At 42.3% G+C, this 21,957-nt stretch overlaps 1 protein-coding gene across 1 annotated transcript in view; it reads left to right on the forward strand.

The window, feature by feature from the left end:
- The first annotated feature begins 2,807 nt into the window (after positions 1-2,807).
- Positions 2,808-21,957, forward strand: part of LOC142501298 (beta-1,4-galactosyltransferase 1-like) — a 77,690-nt gene continuing 58,540 nt past the window's right edge. Inside the window, exons 1-2 of the mRNA XM_075611037.1 lie at positions 2,808-2,937; positions 3,019-3,232. Of these exons, the coding sequence (XP_075467152.1) occupies positions 3,094-3,232 (139 nt within the window). The 5' untranslated portion in view covers positions 2,808-2,937; positions 3,019-3,093. The remainder of the gene's footprint in view (positions 2,938-3,018; positions 3,233-21,957) is intronic.

A 21,957-nucleotide genomic window follows, 5' to 3' on the forward strand; every position in this document is an offset into this window, starting at 1 on the left:
CGGGGTTGCGCTAAATTTTTAAAAAATGGCCTGTGTTCCTAAATGTTTTAGGAAAAATATTTATCCTGCTTCAAGTAATTTGCAGGATACGATACATTAAGTGAGCTATATACAAGTATATGCTATTTTGCATCATTGACAGTAGCCCTGATGTGACTAGACAGGGACTCCATACGGAATATGATCAGCTACTATCCGCTGAAGCGCTATTCACGTTGTTAGGGGCATAGCTAGAAGTGGTTTCTCTGGGACAGGTCATGGATCTATATACCTAGCCCCACTTTACAATAATTTTGCAATAATTATTAAAAGGTTTTTTATTTATTACACCTTTACATATTTTCACACAGCGAGTGTATTCAGTAGGGTGCTGCTCTGTCCTATTGTACTTTTTTGTATACACCAATTCTGTAGCTGCTTTGCAGCTGGGAGAGTTTAATAAATGACCTTAAATTAACTTTTTTGTTTGTGCCCCCTGCCTGCTCTCCAACCTGCCCGCCCACCTCCCCACCCTACCGTTTCTCGGGCATCAGAGGCGTCATTAGCCATAGCAACGCGTTGCCATTTAACCTTGTGTCGTCATTTGAGTACAGTGGAACCAGGTCAGGGCCGCCAACAGCTTTCACGGGCCATGGACTGGAGTTTCCACCGAGACCCCCATGTCGGCGGCCTTGTGAGCAGGGCCGCAGACAGATTTTCCGGGTCCCAGGAATAGAGTTACGACCGCCCCCCTCCTCCCCATGTCAGCGGTCTTGTGAGCCCCCTCCCCATTTCATACCTCACGAGTGCCCTCTATTTCCCCCACTCTTCCCATGTATTTCTCTCCCCTCTGTCTTACTCCCTCTCTTCCTCACTCACCCCCTCCCTCCTCTCACTTTGTCCCCCTCCATCAATTGCCCCGCTCTTACTTAATCCTTTCACCCCGCGTGTATTTCTCTCCCCTCCATCTCACTCTAACTCCCTTTTTTCCTCACTCCCTCCTCTTACTCTCCCCGCCTCCATCAATTACCCAACTCTCACTTAATCCTTTTGCACCCGCATGTTTTTCTCTCCCCTCCGTCTCACCATAACTCCCTCTTTTCCTCACTTACTCCTCTCATTCTCCCCTCCTCTATCAATTACCCCACTCTCACTCAAAACCCCCTTGTCACACTCATTACCTCCCCCTTCCTCCAACACAGACAACCCCTCACAAAATACATACCAAAAAGAAACCACCCCAAATACATATTTTAAAAAAACACCCCCAAATACATATAAACACCCGACACCCAAATACACATACTCCCCCCACCCCCAAATACATATATTCCCCCACACGCAAATACATATAAACCTCCACACCCAAATACATATAAACACCCACCCAGCCCCAAATACATATAAATCCACCCCAAAATACATATAAACACCCACCCAGCCCCAAATACATATGACCCCACAAATACATATAAAAGAATACCCCCACCCCATCCCCAAAATACATATAAAGAACCCCCCAGAATACATATAAAAGAACCCCCCAAAATACATATTAAAAAAACACCCCCTAAATACATTTATCTACCTTGGGGATAGTCAGGCCAGGACCTGTGGCTGCGGGGGGCCCGGATGGCACTGCAAGTTGGGTCCAACCTCTGGCCGGCCCAGCTGCTGGTCCTCTCACTGCTGGGCCCTGGTTCTCCCCAGTTGCGGGCCTCCCTTACTTTGTCCCATGCTGAGCTGCTGGCGCGTACCAGGCTTCCCTCTCATGAGCCCAACTTGCTTCCGGCGCGCGTCAATGTCAGAGAGGCCTGGTGCGCGCCAGCAGCTTGGTGTGGGACAGAGTGAGAGAGTCCCACAGCTGGGGGAGAGCCGGGGCCCAGTGGCGAGAGGACCGGCAGCTGGGCCTGGCAGGACGTGGGGTCCAACTTGCAGCGCCGGTCATCTGGGCCTGGGACACCTGTCCTCGGCTCTCCCCCTGGTTGGCGGCCCTGCTTGCGAGACCCCCCATCTTTCTCTTCCCCTCATCTTCTCCCTCCCATGTATTTCTCTCCCCCATCCCTCTTTTACACCTCTCCCCTTCCCACTCAATCACTTCCCCCCTCCCTCTTACATGCCCTTTTGCTCACTCACTAGCCCCCCTCCTTCTCACTTAATCCCACTTTCTCTCAAATCCAACTTCCGGTGTCCACGTGCAGGGTGTGGCTTCAAATAAGGCCAGGCCGCAGCAGGGGAGAGCTGGGGCCCTGCAGCTGGACGTGGTTGATGGGCCCAACCTCTGACCGGGTCCAGCTTCCAGCGCAGGCTGAACGGGCCCGGGACAGTTGTCCCGGCTCTCACCACCTCTCGGTGTCCCTGATCGGGGTTATGTGAAACTAGTGCAAAAAGGCAAAAAAAATACAATTGGAAGCTATGGAGTTTGATAAACCTGGTGCGATTTTGTTACCCTAGTTTTGCCGCTGGGAGACTTTGATACATAACCACTGAAGTGGTATGTTACCCAATTTTAAGAAATTAAATCCCGTTCAATAATGTGTCAAAAGAATTTCCAAGTCATGTTGGCAAGAATTCTACAAATATTTCTATTTTAAAATTGAGAGGAACGGTTTAAAGTTACGTTTTCATTAATTAAATAGTGGAATGCTGTTAATCTCAGTAGTACTCCGGGTTGCAAATAATAATAATAATAAAAAAAGTACTGGTACTGACTAGTACCCCACCAGTATGACTACACTGCTTTGGGATATCACGTACAACATTAAACTACCGTAAAGGGACTTGGATAACTGGCTGGATATACATTTTAACCTTGATTCTTTAATATTGTGCTGTGATCATTTTTAGCAGGGCCAATTCTGGACTGGAACAATCCTTTAAATGTCCTGCCTTCTGCTGAATGAGTTAACCTTGAACAAGTTACCTGCATGTCTCGGAAACCTTTCGCAATTTATACAGGTACACTACGATCTGTTGGCATAGTAGGGAGTGGCTTCTTTTGTAATTGGTCGTAAAGGTTTTTTTTTTTGGTTGTGCTAGGAGCGCAGTGTCAGACACAAAGTAGATAATTACTACAAGGCATGAAAAGGAGAAGGGCTGAAAATATCCCAAAAGATGCATGTGCCCACGAAGAGTTTGGCGTGTTTCCTGGCTCTGCTATTTCTGTTTAGTTTTGTTGTTTATTACCAGAAATCATTTTTCTTGCTGGATTATTTCGACAAGATAAAAATCAAGGGAAATTTTCAACATCAAAGTAAGTTGGTAAATTCTCGTTTTGCTTCTAGCAATTGTTACTGTACATCCTATTATGTTTTTACACTCCCTCCCTCCTTTCCCGAGGACAGCGTAGGGGTCAAGGTGCCATTCTGGGGTTGTAATTGCTTAACGTAGTGGTATTGTGTATAATTTCATACGTGCTAAACCTGTTCAAAGCTCTTTTCCTAAAGGTTCTTATTAGACTCCCAGCCACACAATTGGGCCAGGACAAATGCACCACTCAGAACAAAAAGAGTAGGAGTGAAACCAAAGCGATTTTCTTGTTTGGTAAACCTGGCGCTGTGTTTTGCTTCAGTCTTCCACTGTCTTTGCTGCGAAGACTTTGAGCAATTATCCCTTTGAAGTATAGAAGCAGGGACTCATAAAAATATATATATAAAGGAAAGGGCACTTAAAAAAAATCTGTACATGAAAAAAGTAGTTCTGCCCCAAATGTGTAACTAAAATGTAGTGGTATTCCCAGTCCCCCAATACAGCGGTTCTTCAGAACCCCCGACAGGTTCGCTTTTAAGGCTTTCCCTGCTTCACCATAGGTTGCTCAGTCATTTTGACTGCACCACTTGTGCCAAAGCAGGGATATCCTTAACCTGACCTGTCGGGGGTTATTGAGGACTGGATTTGGGAACCGCTGCCCTAATACCATCATACCTTCAACACTGCTGCTAAAATACGAGTTATTTAATAAAGCCTGGCTGCGAAACCGGTGTAACAACAGTACCAGATTTATCAAGGGAAAGGAATCCCATTTCTTTGCCCCAGTTTTGCAGTTAGAAGACTTTGATAAATGACCCCTTAAACTCGTATTCTTCTTGTAGCTCAGATGTATCTGCTTCATGTGATTTGCATGTGCAGTAAGTGCTTGAGATTTACAGATGAACGGTAGTCAGCTTTATTTTTCTAACTGGTAACGCAGAATATCGCATTATAAGCAACATATCACCATACGATTCAATGGCAGTGATAACACGGCATATCTTGGATATGCCACCATAACCTGCCAGCGGTAACAATAACCCTACATCGGTATATTAATGTATTAATTTGATATATACAGTAACACTATTCCATTATAAACTGATACATTGTGTGTAAACAGAGTGCTTCAAACAAACTTTAGGGGGCAACAAAAATTGATGGTGAGATCTTGAAATCCATAGAGGCAGCTGGTGAGTGTTTGGGTCGATATTTAAGACCGTAATTCTCCTGAATTCTAAGGCCCCCAATTACTGTAAGTTGTGAGGTCTCTTCCCTGTGCTGGGGAAGGGTTCAGTCCTACAGTACAGTACTGTATGTATAAGAATTGCGCTAATCTATTGTCTAACACTGGAAAGTAGCTTCATGGCACGGGGATATATACTATATATATATATATATATATATATATATATATATATATATATATATATTCTATAGATGTGGATGATCCTTTCACAACGAGGTATTCAGTCCCTATTTAAAATACCTAAACTGGAAGGATATTTATTGCTTAAAATCTGCTTGCTGCAATACTGGGGCACCAGATACATTAGAAAAAAATCCTGTTGAATTCAATTAGATTTTTCTTCTTTTGGTAAATCTGATTAAAAATGACTGACTGCTATACAAAGTTGGTCATACGTGGACTGCATGGTGGATCAGTTGGGATTTGGGAGGTTCCTTACTAAAAAAAATCCCCCCGCTGCAAAACTGGAGAAAAAGATTTGGCAAAAAAAAGACTGCACTTTCAATTGGATTCATTTTAATTGATAAATTAGGTGCTTTATTTGGGGTGGGGGGGAGGGAGTTGCACTAGTATTGCAGCCGAGAGTTTTTATTAATTAGATATATTCTGGTATTTCCACACATTTGCTTTTGTATTGAAAAGTTCTAGTATCTGTATATGTTTTTGCGACGTGGAGGCTGTGTTACCCTTATAAAGCATATTGCTTTGCAAACCTCAACAAGTCTCTTTTGTAAAAGTCACTGAGAAGCGCACTGTTTTACTACATTTTAATTTAATATTTAAAGAGGGGGGGAAAAGCAGTGCACAGCGTAAACAAAACCAATGGGCTCAAAAATGACTACATATGTATGAATGTATGTGTGTATGTATATTTATATATATATATATATATATATATATATATATATATATATATATATATACATATAATGTGTATAGTAAGGAACAATTGTGCCTACAGAAGGCTGTCCCATGGTAAAGCTCCAAGGTGCAAAGATACCCTTTGCTGTTGTTTTTTAGGAGCACTCAAAGCTCAAATGAGAGATCTCCCAAAGGAGGTCTTTCAGCAAAATAGAAAAATAAAACAAATCAGCACACTGGAAATGTGTTAGTGTGTGTGGTGCAACAAAGTGCAATACACATGGATATAAAAAAACATTTTATACAAAAAGGAAACACACGAGGAAAAACACACTGGAAAAAAGGCTCCTAAACTTTCAAAACGGCACGGCCAACGAGTACCACACTGACGTGGCACAACAAGATGTTACAAATAACAAACTTACTGATTTAGTAAGGAAGCAGCTCAGTGGTATAGTAGGGCTCGTGGGAGCGGAGCAACGAGAACAATGCTCCGGAGATAACCGTCGGAAAGATGGATGACGAGTTCCCTGCAAACTCTCCTCACACTGCTTATGCTGCTATCGGAAATGACGTGACCTCAACGTGTTTCGCACGTGGGTTTCCCTGACGAAGCACCAATGTGCGAAACGTGTTGATGTCACGCAAAGGTCACACCATTTCTGTTAGCAGTGTAAGCAGCGAGATATATATGTATATACAGTAGTCGACAAATCACCAAAAAATCTACTCGCCGAACAAAAAAATCTACTCGCCACCTAGTACCAAACGTGTGCTGCTTGGGCTAATAGGAGCTCGCCACGATGTTAAATCCACTTGCCCGGGGCGTGCAAATGTATAGGTTTGTCGAACACTGTATATATACATATATTATTTATATATATATACATACACACACACATATATATATATATACACATCATCGTGCGCGGGCGTGAGTACGAGGAGTTCCTGGTTCTGCAGCAATTCAGCCAGCTGATTTTCTTACTGCTGGTATCCGATTTTGAAACGGAGGAAAGCACAAGAGGCACAGTGAGACGCTGCGGGGTGACGCCAGCTCGTGGCAGGAGCTGTATGCGGTTATCATCCGATCAGATGCACCCTATGTATCCTGGACTCCTCCACCCCTGTTGATGACCACCTATAGAGATTTCTCTCCCATGTGTGTGTTTTTTTAGAATCTTGTAAGTGTAATTTCTTGGGACTGCTTCTTTTATTAAATGTACCCTCATTTTATATAGTTACATGCTATGGAGCCTGTGCTTCTTTTTGTTTTATTTATATATATATATACAGTGTTCGACAAACCTATACATTTGCTCGCCCCGGGCGAGTGGATTTAACCCCCGGGCGAGTAAATATTGGCCTAAGCAGCACACGTTTGGTACTAGGTGGCGAGTAGATTATTTTGTGTGGCGAGTAGATTTTTTGGTGATTTGTCAACCACTGTGTATATATATATATATATATATATATATATATATATATATATATATATATATACACAGTGTTCGACAAACCTATACATTTGCTCGCCCCGGGCGAGTGGATTTAACCCTCGGGCGAGTAAATATTGGCCCAAGCAGCACACGTTTGGTACTAGGTGGCGAGTAGATTTTTATGTGTGGCGAGTAGATTTTTTGGTGATTTGTCAACCACTGTATATACACATATATATATATACACACACATATATATATATATATACATAAGACATACGATACCGTACAATTATTTATTTTTGCCTATTTACCTGAGTGCTGCCCTCTGGTTTAGTCTCAACAACGGTATTGTATGTCTTATAATTACTTTATGGGAAAAGCACCTACCTTTATGGACTTGCCAGTGGAGTGCCTGCTGTTTCTTGTGAGATATATATTTATATATATATTTACCATTTCTGGACATTTTGTTGTGAAGAGCCTACATTGTGAGGGGGTTTTTTTCCCTGCTTGTCATGGCAGGGACGCATTTTCTGGTTTATTGTAAGCCAGGAGTCTGCTACATGTTTTTCAAGTTTTTCAACATGTATTGCTACATGTTAACAAGGAATCGCAACTGGACTAACACGTATACATACCGGTCTAAAAAATGCACTAACTCATCAAAGCATTAAGACGTAATCATCTCTTATCAGTAAGTCCAGATAGATAATATAATAATGTCCCAAAGGTCCAGACAATAGCACAGTATACTAGACAGCATGAGATTGCTCTCCGTAAAACCACAAGTCCATCAGACATTGGGCAGTATACAGGCATACCCCGGTTTAAGGACACACTTTAAGTACACTCTTGAGAAAGGACACATCGCCCAATAGGCAAACTGCAGCTCGCGCATGCGCCTATCAGCACGTCCTGAACAGCAATACCGGCTCCCTACCTGTACTGAAGCTGTGCGCAAGCGGGGAGACTATAGAGCCTGTTACACATGTGTTATTTACATCAGTTATGCACGTACAGTATATGATGATTGCAGTACAGTACATGCATCGACAAGTGGGGAAAAGGTAGTGCTTCACTTTAAGTACATTTTCGCTTTACATACATGCTCCGGTCCCATTGCGTACATTAATGCGGGGTATGCCTGTACACACAGTGTACACCCCCCTCCCCCCTGCAGCAACAGATTGTAATGCCAAGCTATAGAAGTTCTGGAGCTATATCACATCTGTTTAGTGTCAAGGCTGCAAGTTTGTGTGTGGAGCGGAGATCCCATCCCAGGATCTGATTGTATGTGTGTGTGTATCCACCCCCCCCCCCTCCCGTTTATGCCAGGCTGCCGACGACCTCCCCTCCCTGCCACACCACGTGACACGTCGCCGCTCGGGATCACAATCCTATTGTAGCCCCTGCTGGCTGACGCGTCACATTGTGCAGTGAGCCTGGACGCGAGGAGGCACTAGGGACATCCAAGGAGGAGGTAAGGGGCTGGTGAGAGGCGCTCACATAGTGGCGCGCGCCGCTGGCTGCACTGGGGGCCTAGCCTAAGCCAGGAGCCTGCTACATGTTTTTCTCCATGCTATAGATTGGGAGTTTTTTCAACAGCAGCACGGTGATTTTTTCACAAACCATATCTGGACACTGTCCTTATTTGATCTCATCCTGTTTCCTCCCCCTTCACTTGCTATATATTGCTGCACTTTTTCTCCAGTTTTGCAGCGGGGAGATTTAGTAGAGCACCCCCCAAATCACTACTGATCCACCATACAGTCCACGTATTACCAACTTTGTAAAGCAGTCAGTCATTTTTAATCAGATTTACTAAAAGAAGAAAAATCTAATAGAATTCAACAGGATTTTCTTCTATTGTATCTGGTGCCCCAGTATTGCAGCAAGCAGATTTTAAGCAATAAATATCCTTCCAGTTTAGGTGTTTTAAACAGGGGCTGAATACCTTGTTGTGAAGGGATCATCTACATCTATAGAATATATATATAAATTCTATGCTGTGAAGCTTGTCTTTCCAACCGACGGCCGTGTGACCTCTGCTTCACGTGAAGCGGTTCAGCCAATGAGGACGAACCGCTCACGTAGTCACAGCCCCTCCTCCCCATCGCCTGAACATCCAAAAGCAGAGTTCACATTCGCGCGAGAGACAGACGTGCGCCACGTGCACACGCTCCATCGTGCGCTATGAGTATAATCTCAGCCTTACCTCACCCGAAGCATTTCTAGCCACCATGGTAAGCTGCATACGCTGTGGATCTCCTCTCTCTGCATGCTGGATGGTGTTCTCCCGGGGAGTTTGGAGGTCGATGTCACGACACTGCACGCTGACACCGACGGCGACTGCCAAGGTCCTATACCAGGGAGGAAACTGAATCTGGATGTTGGGTATTTAAAGGGGCACTTTAAGGGGGGTAGCTTTAAGTAGCAGCATGCCGGCTCCTTCCCCAGTTACATGGGACCTCCAAGGCTGTCCAGCCTTTCAAAGATTCTCAGATTGTTAAACCTAGAAAAGCTGCCTCCATGCCTACATTCTGTACAGACTGCAAGGTTAAGATAGCAGCTACCTACCCCAGGGCATGTTGCACTGATTGCATAAAAGAAATGGCTGGGTGAAAACGTATGCTTTTCTTTGCAATCTCAAAGGTCGTTAAGGAGGCCAAGGTCACAGACTTCACAAGACCTACAGCCTGAAAGTTTCCTTGATTGCTCAGAACAAGCATCCGTTTTCGAATTTGGGGAATATTCTTCATCTGAAGAAGAGGCCCAAGCAGACGTGGGATCTTTAAGGATTGAGGCTATAGATACATTCATTAAGAATATGAGGACAACATTAAATATTCAGGGAAGAACTAGGTGTCCTGGACCAGGCATTTCAAAGCTCAAGGAAAGCAAGTAGAACTTGATTTGTTCTATCCAGGACATTCTAAAGACAGAATGGGCATCGCTAAATAGAAGATCAGCAATTACTAACATTGTTTTTTTTCTAAATATAGCCATTTAGAGAAGATGATACCAATGATTGGGTAATCCTGCCAAAGGTAGATGCAGCCATTGCCAAGTTTATAAAAAAAATACGATTCCCTTGTAGGATGGATCATCTTTTAGGGATCCTACGGACAGTAGAATAGAAGAGTCACCCTTGTCACCCTCCCATGGCTTCAAACACTTTTTCACCCCACCTTATCTCCAGTACATCTGTTGGTTTTTTTTTTTGCTCTCACTTACACTGTTTAAGCCATAGATTCCTTTGTCAATCAGTATTGCCGACCTGAGGAGAACTCTCGAAAGCTTGTCCTATGACATAAATTGTTAGTCCAAATAAAAAAGGTATCACCTAATACTGAAGAACTCATTTATTCGCAACTGGACTAACACGGCTATTTCCGTTATACTGTATAATGTGTGGGTGTTGGGATCTCAGCTCACTGGGAATGTGTGTGTTAATTCCCTCCCACCAGTCCTAAAAAATGCTCTGAGACATCCCGTTATTATGACTGCCATAGAGGATGTAGAAGAAATAAAGAAATGTCCCTATCGATTTTTCATTTTCTTTAACTCCTCTATGGCAGGGTATTTCCCGTCCTTATGATTTCATTTATTTTGTGCTTCCCTTGAAGAAGACTTTGACAGAAGATAACTGTGAAGCGCTATGTACATTAATGGCGCTATATAAATAAACACATACAATACAATAACTGACCTGAGATGCTCCCTTATAAAGGGCGGTTTTAAGAATTTCTTGTGCTACCTCAGCTGGTTAGAGTTAACCCATTATTATGACTGACATAGAGGACTTGAAGAAAATAAAATATTGCAAGGCACATTTCTTTATTTCTGATTTTATATTTTTGGGGTTAATAGTCCAGTTGGCTTCCTTAAACAAATATAATGCTAATACCAAATATTTGCCTGCTTTCATTTTTTGAAAATCACAAATTGCATTTCTTAGGAGCCTTTGAATGGGGGGAGTGTTTGTCAATTAAGTGATTTCTTCACCCTTATAGTGCTTTGTCCTTATCGGAGTCAATAAAGATACGGTGAGACAGGTGGACTTTGCCTGTGTAACACCTTGATATCTGACAAATAGAAACAGCCAGAGGAAATCAAGCCGCTCCCAAGTCTCAGCTCCATTTTTATATATTAACTTGTGTAACATGTGTTCCCCCGCCCTCTGGGAGATTTCACTGTTACCTGGTGTTGTTGTGCTGCTCACCTGCTGGCTCACAGAATACTGAGTGTCCGCCGGTGGTAGTGGGGATAAACAGGACAGGTGTAGTATATAGGAGAGTGAACCCCACAATGTCCGGTGCTCCACAAACACACATATGACTGGGTGTATATATAAGTGAGCAGTCTCTGACCAACACAGTAGTAAATATGCAACTAAACTGACACTGAAACAATGAAGGATGAAAGTCATAAGACAACGGGAAAACAGACTAAAAACCTAGGTGGGGGGCTAGTGAGCAGGAGATAGATAGAGACAGGATGGGAAGCAGCCGTAGGATGCCCCTCTCGTGTACTCACGGATACTATCGCCTGCTGCCCTTACCCGACCCGGTGTCTTCACTGCCCGTGCAGAACAAGCGCCGCGCTTGTGGAAGACGTCATCACAGGGAGTGGGTAGTTATGCTGGGACTGGTTACAGCGTGCCATGCGGTCCAGCGCTCCTTGAAGTCCCAGGGGGGGCGGCACCAAGCGCTCACGCTGAGGGGGAGGGGGGGACACGGCTCCCCAGTCAAGAATAGTTGCCTGCGTGCTCCATGCAAATTGGTAAAGTAAGGAAAAAGTTTGTAGGTGGTCACTGCAAGCGGAACTCAGCCAAAAATGAATGAAATAAAATCAGCTTTATTAAACTTGAATGCTGCACATCACAGAGAGCACCTCTGATGCGTTTCGTTCCGTTGTGGAACTTTATCAGAGAGTAAAAAGCCTCTCAACACTGGTTTCTTTTGTAGGCAGATCTCTTCCAATGATTGGTTGGAAAAAATTACAATCAGTGGTGGGCAATCAACTAATCGTGTTGATAAGCCATGGAAGGACTCATGATATTCTAACAAAAGAAAAACCAGTATCTGGACCAAACAAACAACACAATAAAAACATATCGAAATATCAAGACAAAACATATGCAAATTAAAAAACAAGAACAAGTGATAAGCAGCATCAATGACATAAATACATATCATATAGAAAAAAGCACATATGGAATTATAACCCAAAGGAGAAATGCAAGAACTGCATATAGCATATAATGTGGTAGGTTAAACAATTCAATGATATCAATAAAGAAAATGACAACATATCAATGCTTGTAATCAGATATAAATGATTGTACATAAAAATAAAACAACACTTGGAAGAACCTACAAATGACCTATACAAGAAAAGCCGAGAATGCAGATTGATACATAATAAAATATATGATTTGATATAGTGTATATGATGTATCAAGAGACACACTCCCAAGACTCCCCACACCATCAACCCTGAAGGAAATGTTTTAACTCCCAATCAAGGTTAATGCCATGTGGGTGGAGAGTGTTGAGAGTGTATATCCAATACATCTCTTGTTTGTTAAGAACATTTTCCCTGTTGCCACCTCTAGGGTGGCACGATATGTGTTCTATTGCTATAAAAGAAAAATTATTAATACTGCCTTTGGAACATTGAGTGAAGTGTCTAGACACAGAGTGATTTAAATCTCTCTTTTTTATCAACCGTACATGCTCGGCAATTCTGACTTTGAGGGGCCTTGTGGTACGGCCCACATATCTATGTCCACAGCCACACTGCAGGACATAAATAACAAAACTAATGTTACAATTGAGAAAGTTCTTTATATAATATTTACAGAGGTCTACATTATATGCGATGTATCTAGTCTGGACTGCATACTGACACATAGAACATTTGCCACACTTAAAAAAACCTTTTGGTATACTTTTAACATTAGGGAAATTGACTGGAGTCATACATACTTGGCGATAAATGAAAGGCCAAAGTTTTGGCTTTGCGTTAGGAAAATCTAGGACCATTCTCCACAACACCATGAATATCCTTGTCCAACAACAATGTATGCCAATGTTTTGATATAATGTTGCAAATTTGTTGGGACTCGGTATTGAATGTGCTAATAAACAATGGACTCTTCGTATTGCTGGAGAATGATAACAGATCTCTCTCTCTTTTAGGTAGAAAGTTTTTCTTTTTCTTACAGATAAGAGTTCCTCTATCCATAGCATCTGCCCTGTTAAATGCTGTAGCGATGTCTTTTGCAGTATAGCCCCTTGCCAGAAATCTATCAGACATCTCTTTTGCCCGAGACAGGAATACATCATTGTCTGAACAAAGTCTTTTTAATCTGACAAATTGTGCTCCTGGAATATTCTTGATCAGAGAGCGTGGGTAAGAACTTTGTGTGCTAAGAAGCGTATTTCTGGAATTTCGTTTCCTGTAGATGTCTGTCTGTATATTCATATCATTGTCAACATACAGGAACAAATCTAAATAATGAATGTGATTAATGTTGTGTTCAAAAGTAAACTTAAGATTATAATCATTTGTGTTAAGATATTCAATAAAAGAAAATAGTGAATTTTCGTCACCATTCCAGATAAAGATCAGATCGTCAATATATCTCCCAAAGTAAACGATATTTTGACGAAATGAATTGTGACTGTGATAAATAAAATGTGATTCCCAAAAACCCATAAATAAATTTGCGTACGATGGTGCAAAACTCGTGCCCATAGCCGTGCCTAATATCTGTAGATAAAACTGAGAATCAAATAAAAAATAATTGTGCGTTCCTGTATGTTGACAATGATATGAATATACAGACAGACATCTACAGGAAACAAAATTCCAGAAATACGCTTCTTAGCGCACAAAGTTGTCACCCACGCTCTCTGATCAAGAATATTCCAGGAGCACAATTTGTCAGATTAAAAAGACTTTGTTCAGACAATGATGTATTCCTGTCTCGGGCAAAAGAGATGTCTGATAGATTTCTGGGAAGGGGCTATTCTGCAAAAGACATCGCTACAGCATTTAACAGGGCAGATGCTATGGATAGAGGAACTCTTATCTGTAAGAAAAAGAAAAACTTTCTACCTAAAAGAGAGAGATCTGTTATCATTCTCCAGCAATACGAAGAGTCCATTGTTTATTAGCACATTCAATACTGACTCCCAACAAATTTGCAACATTATATCAAAACATTGGCATACATTGTTGTTGGACAAGGATATTCGTGGTGTTGTGGAGAATGTAGATTTTCCTATCGCAAAGCCAAAACTTTGGCCTTTCATTTATCGCCAAGTATGTATGACTCCAGGTCCAATTTCCCTAATGTTAAAAGTATACCAAAAGGTTTTTTTAAGTGTGGCAAATGTTCTATGTGTCAGTATGCAGTCCAGACTAGATACATCGCACATAATGTAGACCTCTGTAAATATTATATAAAGAACTTTCTCAATTGTAACATTAGTTTTGTTATTTATGTCCTGCAGTGTGGCTGTGGACATAGATATGTGGGCCGTACCACAAGGCCCCTCAAAGTCAGAATTGCCGAGCATGTACGGTTGATAAAAAAGAGAGATTTAAATCACCCTGTGTCTAGACACTTCACTCAATGTTCCAAAGGCAGTATTAATATTTTTTCTTTTATAGCAATAGAACACATATCGTGCCACCCTAGAGGTGGCAACAGGGAAAATGTTCTTAACAAACAAGAGATGTATTGGATATACACTCTCAACACTCTCCACCCACATGGCATTAACCTTGATTGGGAGTTAAAACATTTCCTTCAGGGTTGATGGTGTGGGGAGTCTTGGGAGTGTGTCTCTTGATACATCATATACACTATATCAAATCATATATTTTATTATGTATCAATCTGCATTCTCAGCTTTTCTTGTATAGGTCATTTGTAGGTTCTTCCAAGTGTTGTTTTATTTTTATGTACAATCATTTATATCTGATTACAAGCATTGATATGTTGTCATTTTCTTTATTGATATCATTGAATCGTTTAACCTACCACATTATATGCTATATGCAGTTCTTGCATTTCTCCACTGGGTTATAATTCCATATGTGCTTTTTTCTATATGATATGAATTTATGTCATTGATGCTGCTTATCACTTGTTCTTGTTTTTTAATTTGCATATGTTTTGTCTTGATATTTCGATATGTTTTTATTGTGTTGTTTGTTTGATCCAGATACTGGTTTTTCTTTTGTTAGAATATCATGAGTCCTTCCATGGCTTATCAACACGATTAGTTGATTGCCCACCACTGATTGTAATTTTTTCCAACCAATCATTGGAAGAGATCTGCCTACAAAAGAAACCAGTGTTGAGAGGCTTTTTACTCTTTGATAAAGTTCCACAACGGAACGAAACGCATCAGAGGTGCTCTCTGTGATGTGCAGCATTCAAGTTTAATAAAGCTGATTTTATTTCATTCATTTTTTGGCTGAGTTCCGCTTGCAGTGACCACCTACAAACTTTTTCCTTGCATAAACAGGATAGGCTTTAGGTTTCTCCTCAGTTCTTTACTTGGTGCAGCGCCTCCATTCCCCACAGGCCAGAGCAGAACTGTGTGCATTCCCTGCAGGAAAACCCTCCGGTACTCCCCCTGATTAACTGCACTCTCAGGCAGGAGTATAAAACAGGAACAGATCTTTATTCTTCAACAGCATACAACAGGTACACTTCTTCCATGAGTCCCTGGACTCAACCCAGGGAGCTTGAGGCCCCATAGGTCTGTCCTTAGCTCTTTTATTCCCTGGTGAAATAAGGGGTAGTATCCCACTCCCCTGGGGGAGAGGGTCTCTCTCAGCACTCAGAAGTCCCTAGAATTTGGATCTGCCACCCCTTTTGTACCCAGGGGGATGGTCTTAGGTCTGAGCCCCTGATAGGGCAGTACACAGGCCCTAGTCCCACCCCCCTGTCACTCAAGGCAGGTGCTTACGGCAGTGGAACCCAGATTAACCCTAACACTGCCTGCACTGGTACCAGGGCTTATGTGTTAGGCATGGCAGATTAGTAGCCAAGAGGATACATGGCTACACTTGGTGTAAAAATGCGTCGGATTTGAATGAAAAAAGGTGTAAAAGACCCCTTATAATGCTGCACAACACATGCAAATGTGGAAGGGAACACATCCAAAAAACATGTTCAAAAATTCGGTTGGCAAATGCACAGGGCAATTCAGGATTGCGTTGGATTTTCCAGGCTTTCCTTTTTTGCCTTTCTTACATGGCCTCTGTGGTCTCTTTCTTTCCCATCCACCCTTGTCGATCCACTGCTGGATGAAGGCCTCCCCAATGATTGTCTGGGTACTGCGGTTTCAAGCCTCTCCTTCACGTTGCTCCAACAGATTTTCTTATTTCATCCACCCATCTCACTTTTGACATCCTCCTGGTATTTTAATCTCTCTTGGAATCCAGTTGAGTATCATCTTTGCCCAACGATGATCATTTCTGCTTGTGATATGTCCTGTCCACTGCCATTTTAATTTCTTCACCCTTGGTATATCACAGGGCTGGGCAAACTTTTCTCCATGTGCACCCCTGCCTGCTCTCCTCTGCTGCTCACGCCCCCCCCTGCTCGGCCCCATGGTAACGTGATGTCACATGACCCCGCAGCATCATTTGATGATGGGTTACCATGACAACGCATCGCTGGAAGGTAAGTGTGTTATAGAGGCCTCACGTGGTCCCCCGGCATTTCATTTAAATGTCTTGGGGGAGAGCGCGGAACCTCTATAACTGCCGCGCCCCACCCAGAAAATCTAGCGCCCCCCAGTTTGCGCACCCCTTGTATATCAAACTCTTTGATTTAGTTTAGAACCCATTCATTCTTTTTCCTATCTCTTTGGGTAATATCCAGCATACATCTCTCCATACTTCTTAGAGTTGTTTGAAGCTTCTGAATTGTCTTCACACTGGTCACGATAAACAGATTGAAAACTTTCCTTTTGAGGCACGGGTTCCTTGCAAGATTGTCTTTTTTTCTTCCAAATGAGCTCCATCCCACCTTTATTCTTCTATTGAATTTATTCAAAAGGTTTCCATCTATTGGTACTTGTTAGCCATGGTAAACATAGCCTTTGACGTTTATTTTGATCTTTGTAGAGTTAACATCAATTGCTGAGATCCATATGGAGGCCCAATTTTACTTCTGTGCGTGTGTGTGTATTTGTGTATACACGTAGATATAAATGATAATAATAATAACGCCCCAACATATTCTGTAGCGCTGTACAATAGGGTTGGAGGACAAAAGCAATAAGATAACAAACATAAACGTACATTGTTACAGTGGGTAAGGAGGTCCCTACCCCAAGGAGCTTACAATCTATAAGGAAGGGTAAGTGGAAACATAAGGTATGGGGAGGGGGTGAGAAGGTTGGTGTGTTTCTGATAGCTGCTCATTAATTGAAGGAATTGGCATTGGGGAAGCAGTAAGTAGGATTGTGCAAAGGTAGAGCTGTGAAGGAGAAGGGTGATGGGTAAAGATTTAAATTCTTTAAAATAAATCCGAAATACCTTACCCTACCAAGTAACCGAGCAGCTGTAAGAGCAGTAAATGGCTGACACACTTTGGCTGACCATCGGCTATTTCCTTTGCGGTTCTGAATGAATTCAGCTTTGCTTTGAGATGCATTTGTCCAAAGTCATAAACACTGCAGAGTGTGGGGCCGACAAAGCATAGCAGCAAGCAATCACCAATGTCCTTAGCACGCTGGTTCTGTGCAAAGAGGAGCAGCTCTTGAGGAACCCTTTCAGACTTCTGCTTTTGGAGTGCTGCTGAAGTAGGCTGAATGGGTTCTGAATAATTTCAGCTGGGCTTTGAAATTCCTCTGTTCAGGGCCATAAAACACTGCATTGGGTGGGGCTGATTTTTTATATATATATATATATATATATATATATATATATATATATATATATATATATTGCAGAATAAATGAGTTCTTCCGTATTAGGTGATAGCTTTTTTATGTGGACTAATAATTTATGTCATGGGACAAGCTTTTGAGAATTCTCCTCTCTTCCTCAGGTCACAATACTGATTGACAAAGGAATATAGCTAAAACAGTGTAAGCGAGAGCAAAAAAATCAACAGAGATGTAGTGTAGATAAGGTGGGGTGATAAAGTGTTTGAAGACATGGATGGGTGACAAGGAACAGCATGGAGGGGAGGGGGTGGGATGCTGTGGGAGGGGTGGAGAAGGTGTGGATAAGAAGAGAGACAGGCAGGATGATTACAAACAATTCTGAAAGTTAAGACAGAACTCTTGAATGAATAGGGGGTTTAAAAGGCAGGCAGGATGCTGCCACAGAGAGAGACTTTTCCAGAACCAGGAGGACACTGGTTGGTCTGGTTCCCAGGTATGTAGGGAGCAGGGTCTTGGGACCATCTGGGAATCACACCCAGGAAACAGAATTGTCACGGGCATGAACAAACTGCAGGACATGGCCCTGCTCCAAGGAACCAGCGTTTCAGACCTGCGGAGGTAGCGGAGCTGTGACGTGTCCAAAGGGATGGCCTGGACTCGCTTGGGACAGCGCTCTCCATCTAAAAGATAAGGACTTGATATTATATGTCTCTAAACATGAGGGTATTATTTAAAGCTAGAACCTGGACTTATCCAGGCAGCTGGTTAGTCAGCCATTATTGTGAGTTAATCTCTCAAGGGGAGTAGGTTTTGCTTTTATGGTTTTGTTTTTCCTTAAAGGTCAGTGTACCTATTCTGTTATTATTTTGGAGAATAAACCACTGGAGTTAAAGCCTAACCCACTGTCTAAGACTCTTAACAGACCCCACTGCGAGGCCGTCCTGCCACCATATATTTTATATATATATACAGTGTTCGACAAATCACCAAAAAATCTACTCGCTGAACAAAAAAATCTACTCGCCAACTATTACCACATGTGTGCTGCTTGGGCCAATAGGAGCTTGCCACGATGTTAAATCCACTCGCCCGGGGCGTGCAGATGTATAGGTTTGTCGAACATATATTTATATATATATATATATTTATATAAAATCACCACATACGTGGATATCAAGCAGCTTTCTGTCCGATTTAGATCAGAAAGTGCAGCTATTGTGTAAATGTGATCCATCCCACAGCTTCACAGTACTGAGGCTGGTGGATGGGAAATCCAGACCAGAGTTCATAGTTGTTCTAGTACCCCTCATCTGCTCTCCTAATTGAGGAACAGATATTTATGGCAGTTAGGTTTGCTGCTTCACTCTCTCTCCTAGAGCGTGGAGGGCACTGCTGCTCCCTGCATCCAGTTCGGGGTGGACGCCCCCTTCAAGGTAACAAAAATCCTTCTTATGAATTCTGTAACCAATTGTACATGTTCTGTATTTCGTGTAGTTGAAAAGTGGATAAGCCACCCAACCCTAGAGAGGGAAATCCTGTCTATGTAAGCGCTCCGATCGAGCAGGTTTTATTTTTGTTGTTTTTCCATCAAAGTGTTGCAGTAGGCAGTAGTCTTTCACAAATAAAGCAGGCAGAAGCCTGAATGTTACAATATTGTGTGTGTGTGTGTGTGTGTGTGTGTGTGTGTGTTCATTAATTAGCCCTCTTTTTGGTTCCTATGTAATATGCTACAAAGCAATCTCCCCCATAGCTCCAGAAGATTTCAGCTCCATTAGAGACCCGTCTAGTTTTGCTTCATGAATGTTAGGCTACGGTCCAGCTGAAAAATGCAATCTGTGGTCTGTTAGGAGCGTCTGGATGTGGGGGGCGTGGCCTAAACGGGGTGGGTGGGCATGGCCATGATGGGGGGTGGAGCCATGACACAACACACAGCACAGCCCAGCAGTTCAAAGCACTTATAATGGAAGCAGCAAGGAGCAAGCAAACCACAAGATGCAGGGTTGGAGCACAAAAAACTATTACTACATATACATTATTTCCCTCTCATTGGTTTGAAATTGCTCATCTGCCATTGGCCTACAGTTGCTGCACTCCCATTGGCTCAGGCTGTCTCCCCTCTTGAGTGGCTCACAGCGCACCATGTGATTGCATCGCCGCACGGTGACACAATCTTGTTGTATCCCCTGCTAGCTGACGCGCCACAGCGCCTCGTGAGCCTAAACAGAAGGAGACACCGAGGCCTGCCACTAGAGGTTAGTCACCGGTGTGCGGTGCGCCTGCCGCCATTACCACCGGGTATCTGGCCTTAGTAGGAATAATAAAGGTGGGCTGGAAGGTTTCTGAACTTTTTCAGTAACTTTGCCTACAAAAATTGGTAACATTTTGCAAGATTTTTTCCACAATCTGCAGATTCCTATGTCTTTGAACCTTTTTTCGCTGCCCTTTATGATAACATCATGAGGCTTATTTTTCATAATTACTTGGGGGAGATGACCTTAAACGTGATTGACATGCAAAACTTTTGAGGACCGATCGTCTTATCAACAAAAGACCGTTATACATTTTGGAGAGCCCTGGTCTACCATGGAATTGTTAAAAGCTTAAATTATGTTAAAATACTTAAAATAAAAACAACAGAGATAGACAGCACTCAAATATGGGGTAAAAAGATAATGTGCAGGGTACACAAGGGAACAGGGAGGACCATTTTTCCTTCAAAATATAAATGGGAGGGGGGGTTTGGTTCCCAGCACTCACTGACGAATAGAGATACAAACGGTCAAAATAGAGGATATGCCAAAATTAATTTCGTGGTCCTCCCTCCGTATCCCTGTGTTCTCTCCTTTTCCCCATCTACTGTGATTTGCTTGGTGCCTGTCTCATGTTCTGTTTGTGTATGTTTCAGGACTCCTAGTTTGCACTATTTGCTTCATTGAAAAAATTAATACATTCAGTAAATTAATTTTGGCATATCCTCTATTTTGACCGTTTGTATCTCTATTTGTCTCTGAGTGCTGGGTTACTCCCCCCTCCCCCATTTTAAAATACTTTGTCTACTTTTTTTGTCCAATTAAGCCATTAAAGCTGCAGTTCAGTCAATATCCTGCATGTGTGGTTTTTTTAATAAATCATTTCTGTAGTAAGAAAAAATACTTTTAGCATTTTCTGTTTTAAAAAAAATAACTTTGAAAGACCAATTTTCTTGTATTCTATTTTAACAACCATTTGCTAAGGCACTGCCCCTTCATGTCCTGTCACAAGCCCTGGCACACCCCTTTGTCAGCCCTGCCCTCCCTCTAGCACATGTCAGTGCAGGAGTGCTCATGAATATTCATGAGCTTCCACTAAGTGACAGAAGCAGAAGAAAAACATATGCCATATCTAAAGATCTTGCCAAATTTTGCTGATCAATACATGGAGAACGAATTGACTGGCAGCTATACAGTTCTTTAGGTAATTAGAGATTGCCCACATAAAACTATTGAAGTAAAAAAAAAATTAAAAAAAGACTGAACTGCAGCTTTAAACTTGTCACTGGCCTGAGATCATGTTAGGAGAGACTAGCCATTCTATTAATTATTTTATTTTTTTTAATTGGGGCAGTCACCTTCTCCATGAATATTACAGGTGAATTACAAAAGTAACGTTGGAAGATTGAGTGTGGGAGTTGTTTAGAAACCATAACTACTTCACAGCAGCAAAACCTGAGAAACCAATTTGTCCTGTAAAGCAGTGGTTCACAACTCTAGTCCTTAAGAACCCCCCAACAGGTCCGGTTTTAAGGATAGCCCTGCTTTCTTCAGCACAGGTGGCTCAGTCATTTTGATTGAGCCCCTGTGCTGAAGCAGGGCTATCCTTAAAACCTGACGTGTTGGGGTTGCATGAGGACTGGAGTTGGGAAACACTGCTCTAAAGGAAACGTGTCAGAGATGGGTATATGGAGCAAAGCAACAATCCAGGTATCCCATGGGATATCGAGATCATTTACCTCTCAAGCCGGGAGAAATTTGGTTCCATAAGGGGATCATTGTAAGTAGCTCCCATCATGTTTAAAAGTGTTACACAGATTCACTAGGAGCCGATATGGGGTATTACGCAGGAGTTACATATCGTTTAGTTGCAAAGCGCCAACATATTCCGCAGCACAGTACAATGGGAGTACAGCGTTCTGAAAACAGAATTACATAAACAGAACGACAAACGAGTTCAAACAGGTACAAAAAGGTAATAAGGGCCCGGCTCGTGAGAGTTT

Source organism: Ascaphus truei, chromosome 8 (genome assembly GCF_040206685.1).
Source record: "Ascaphus truei isolate aAscTru1 chromosome 8, aAscTru1.hap1, whole genome shotgun sequence".
Classification (NCBI taxonomy): domain Eukaryota; kingdom Metazoa; phylum Chordata; class Amphibia; order Anura; family Ascaphidae; genus Ascaphus; species Ascaphus truei.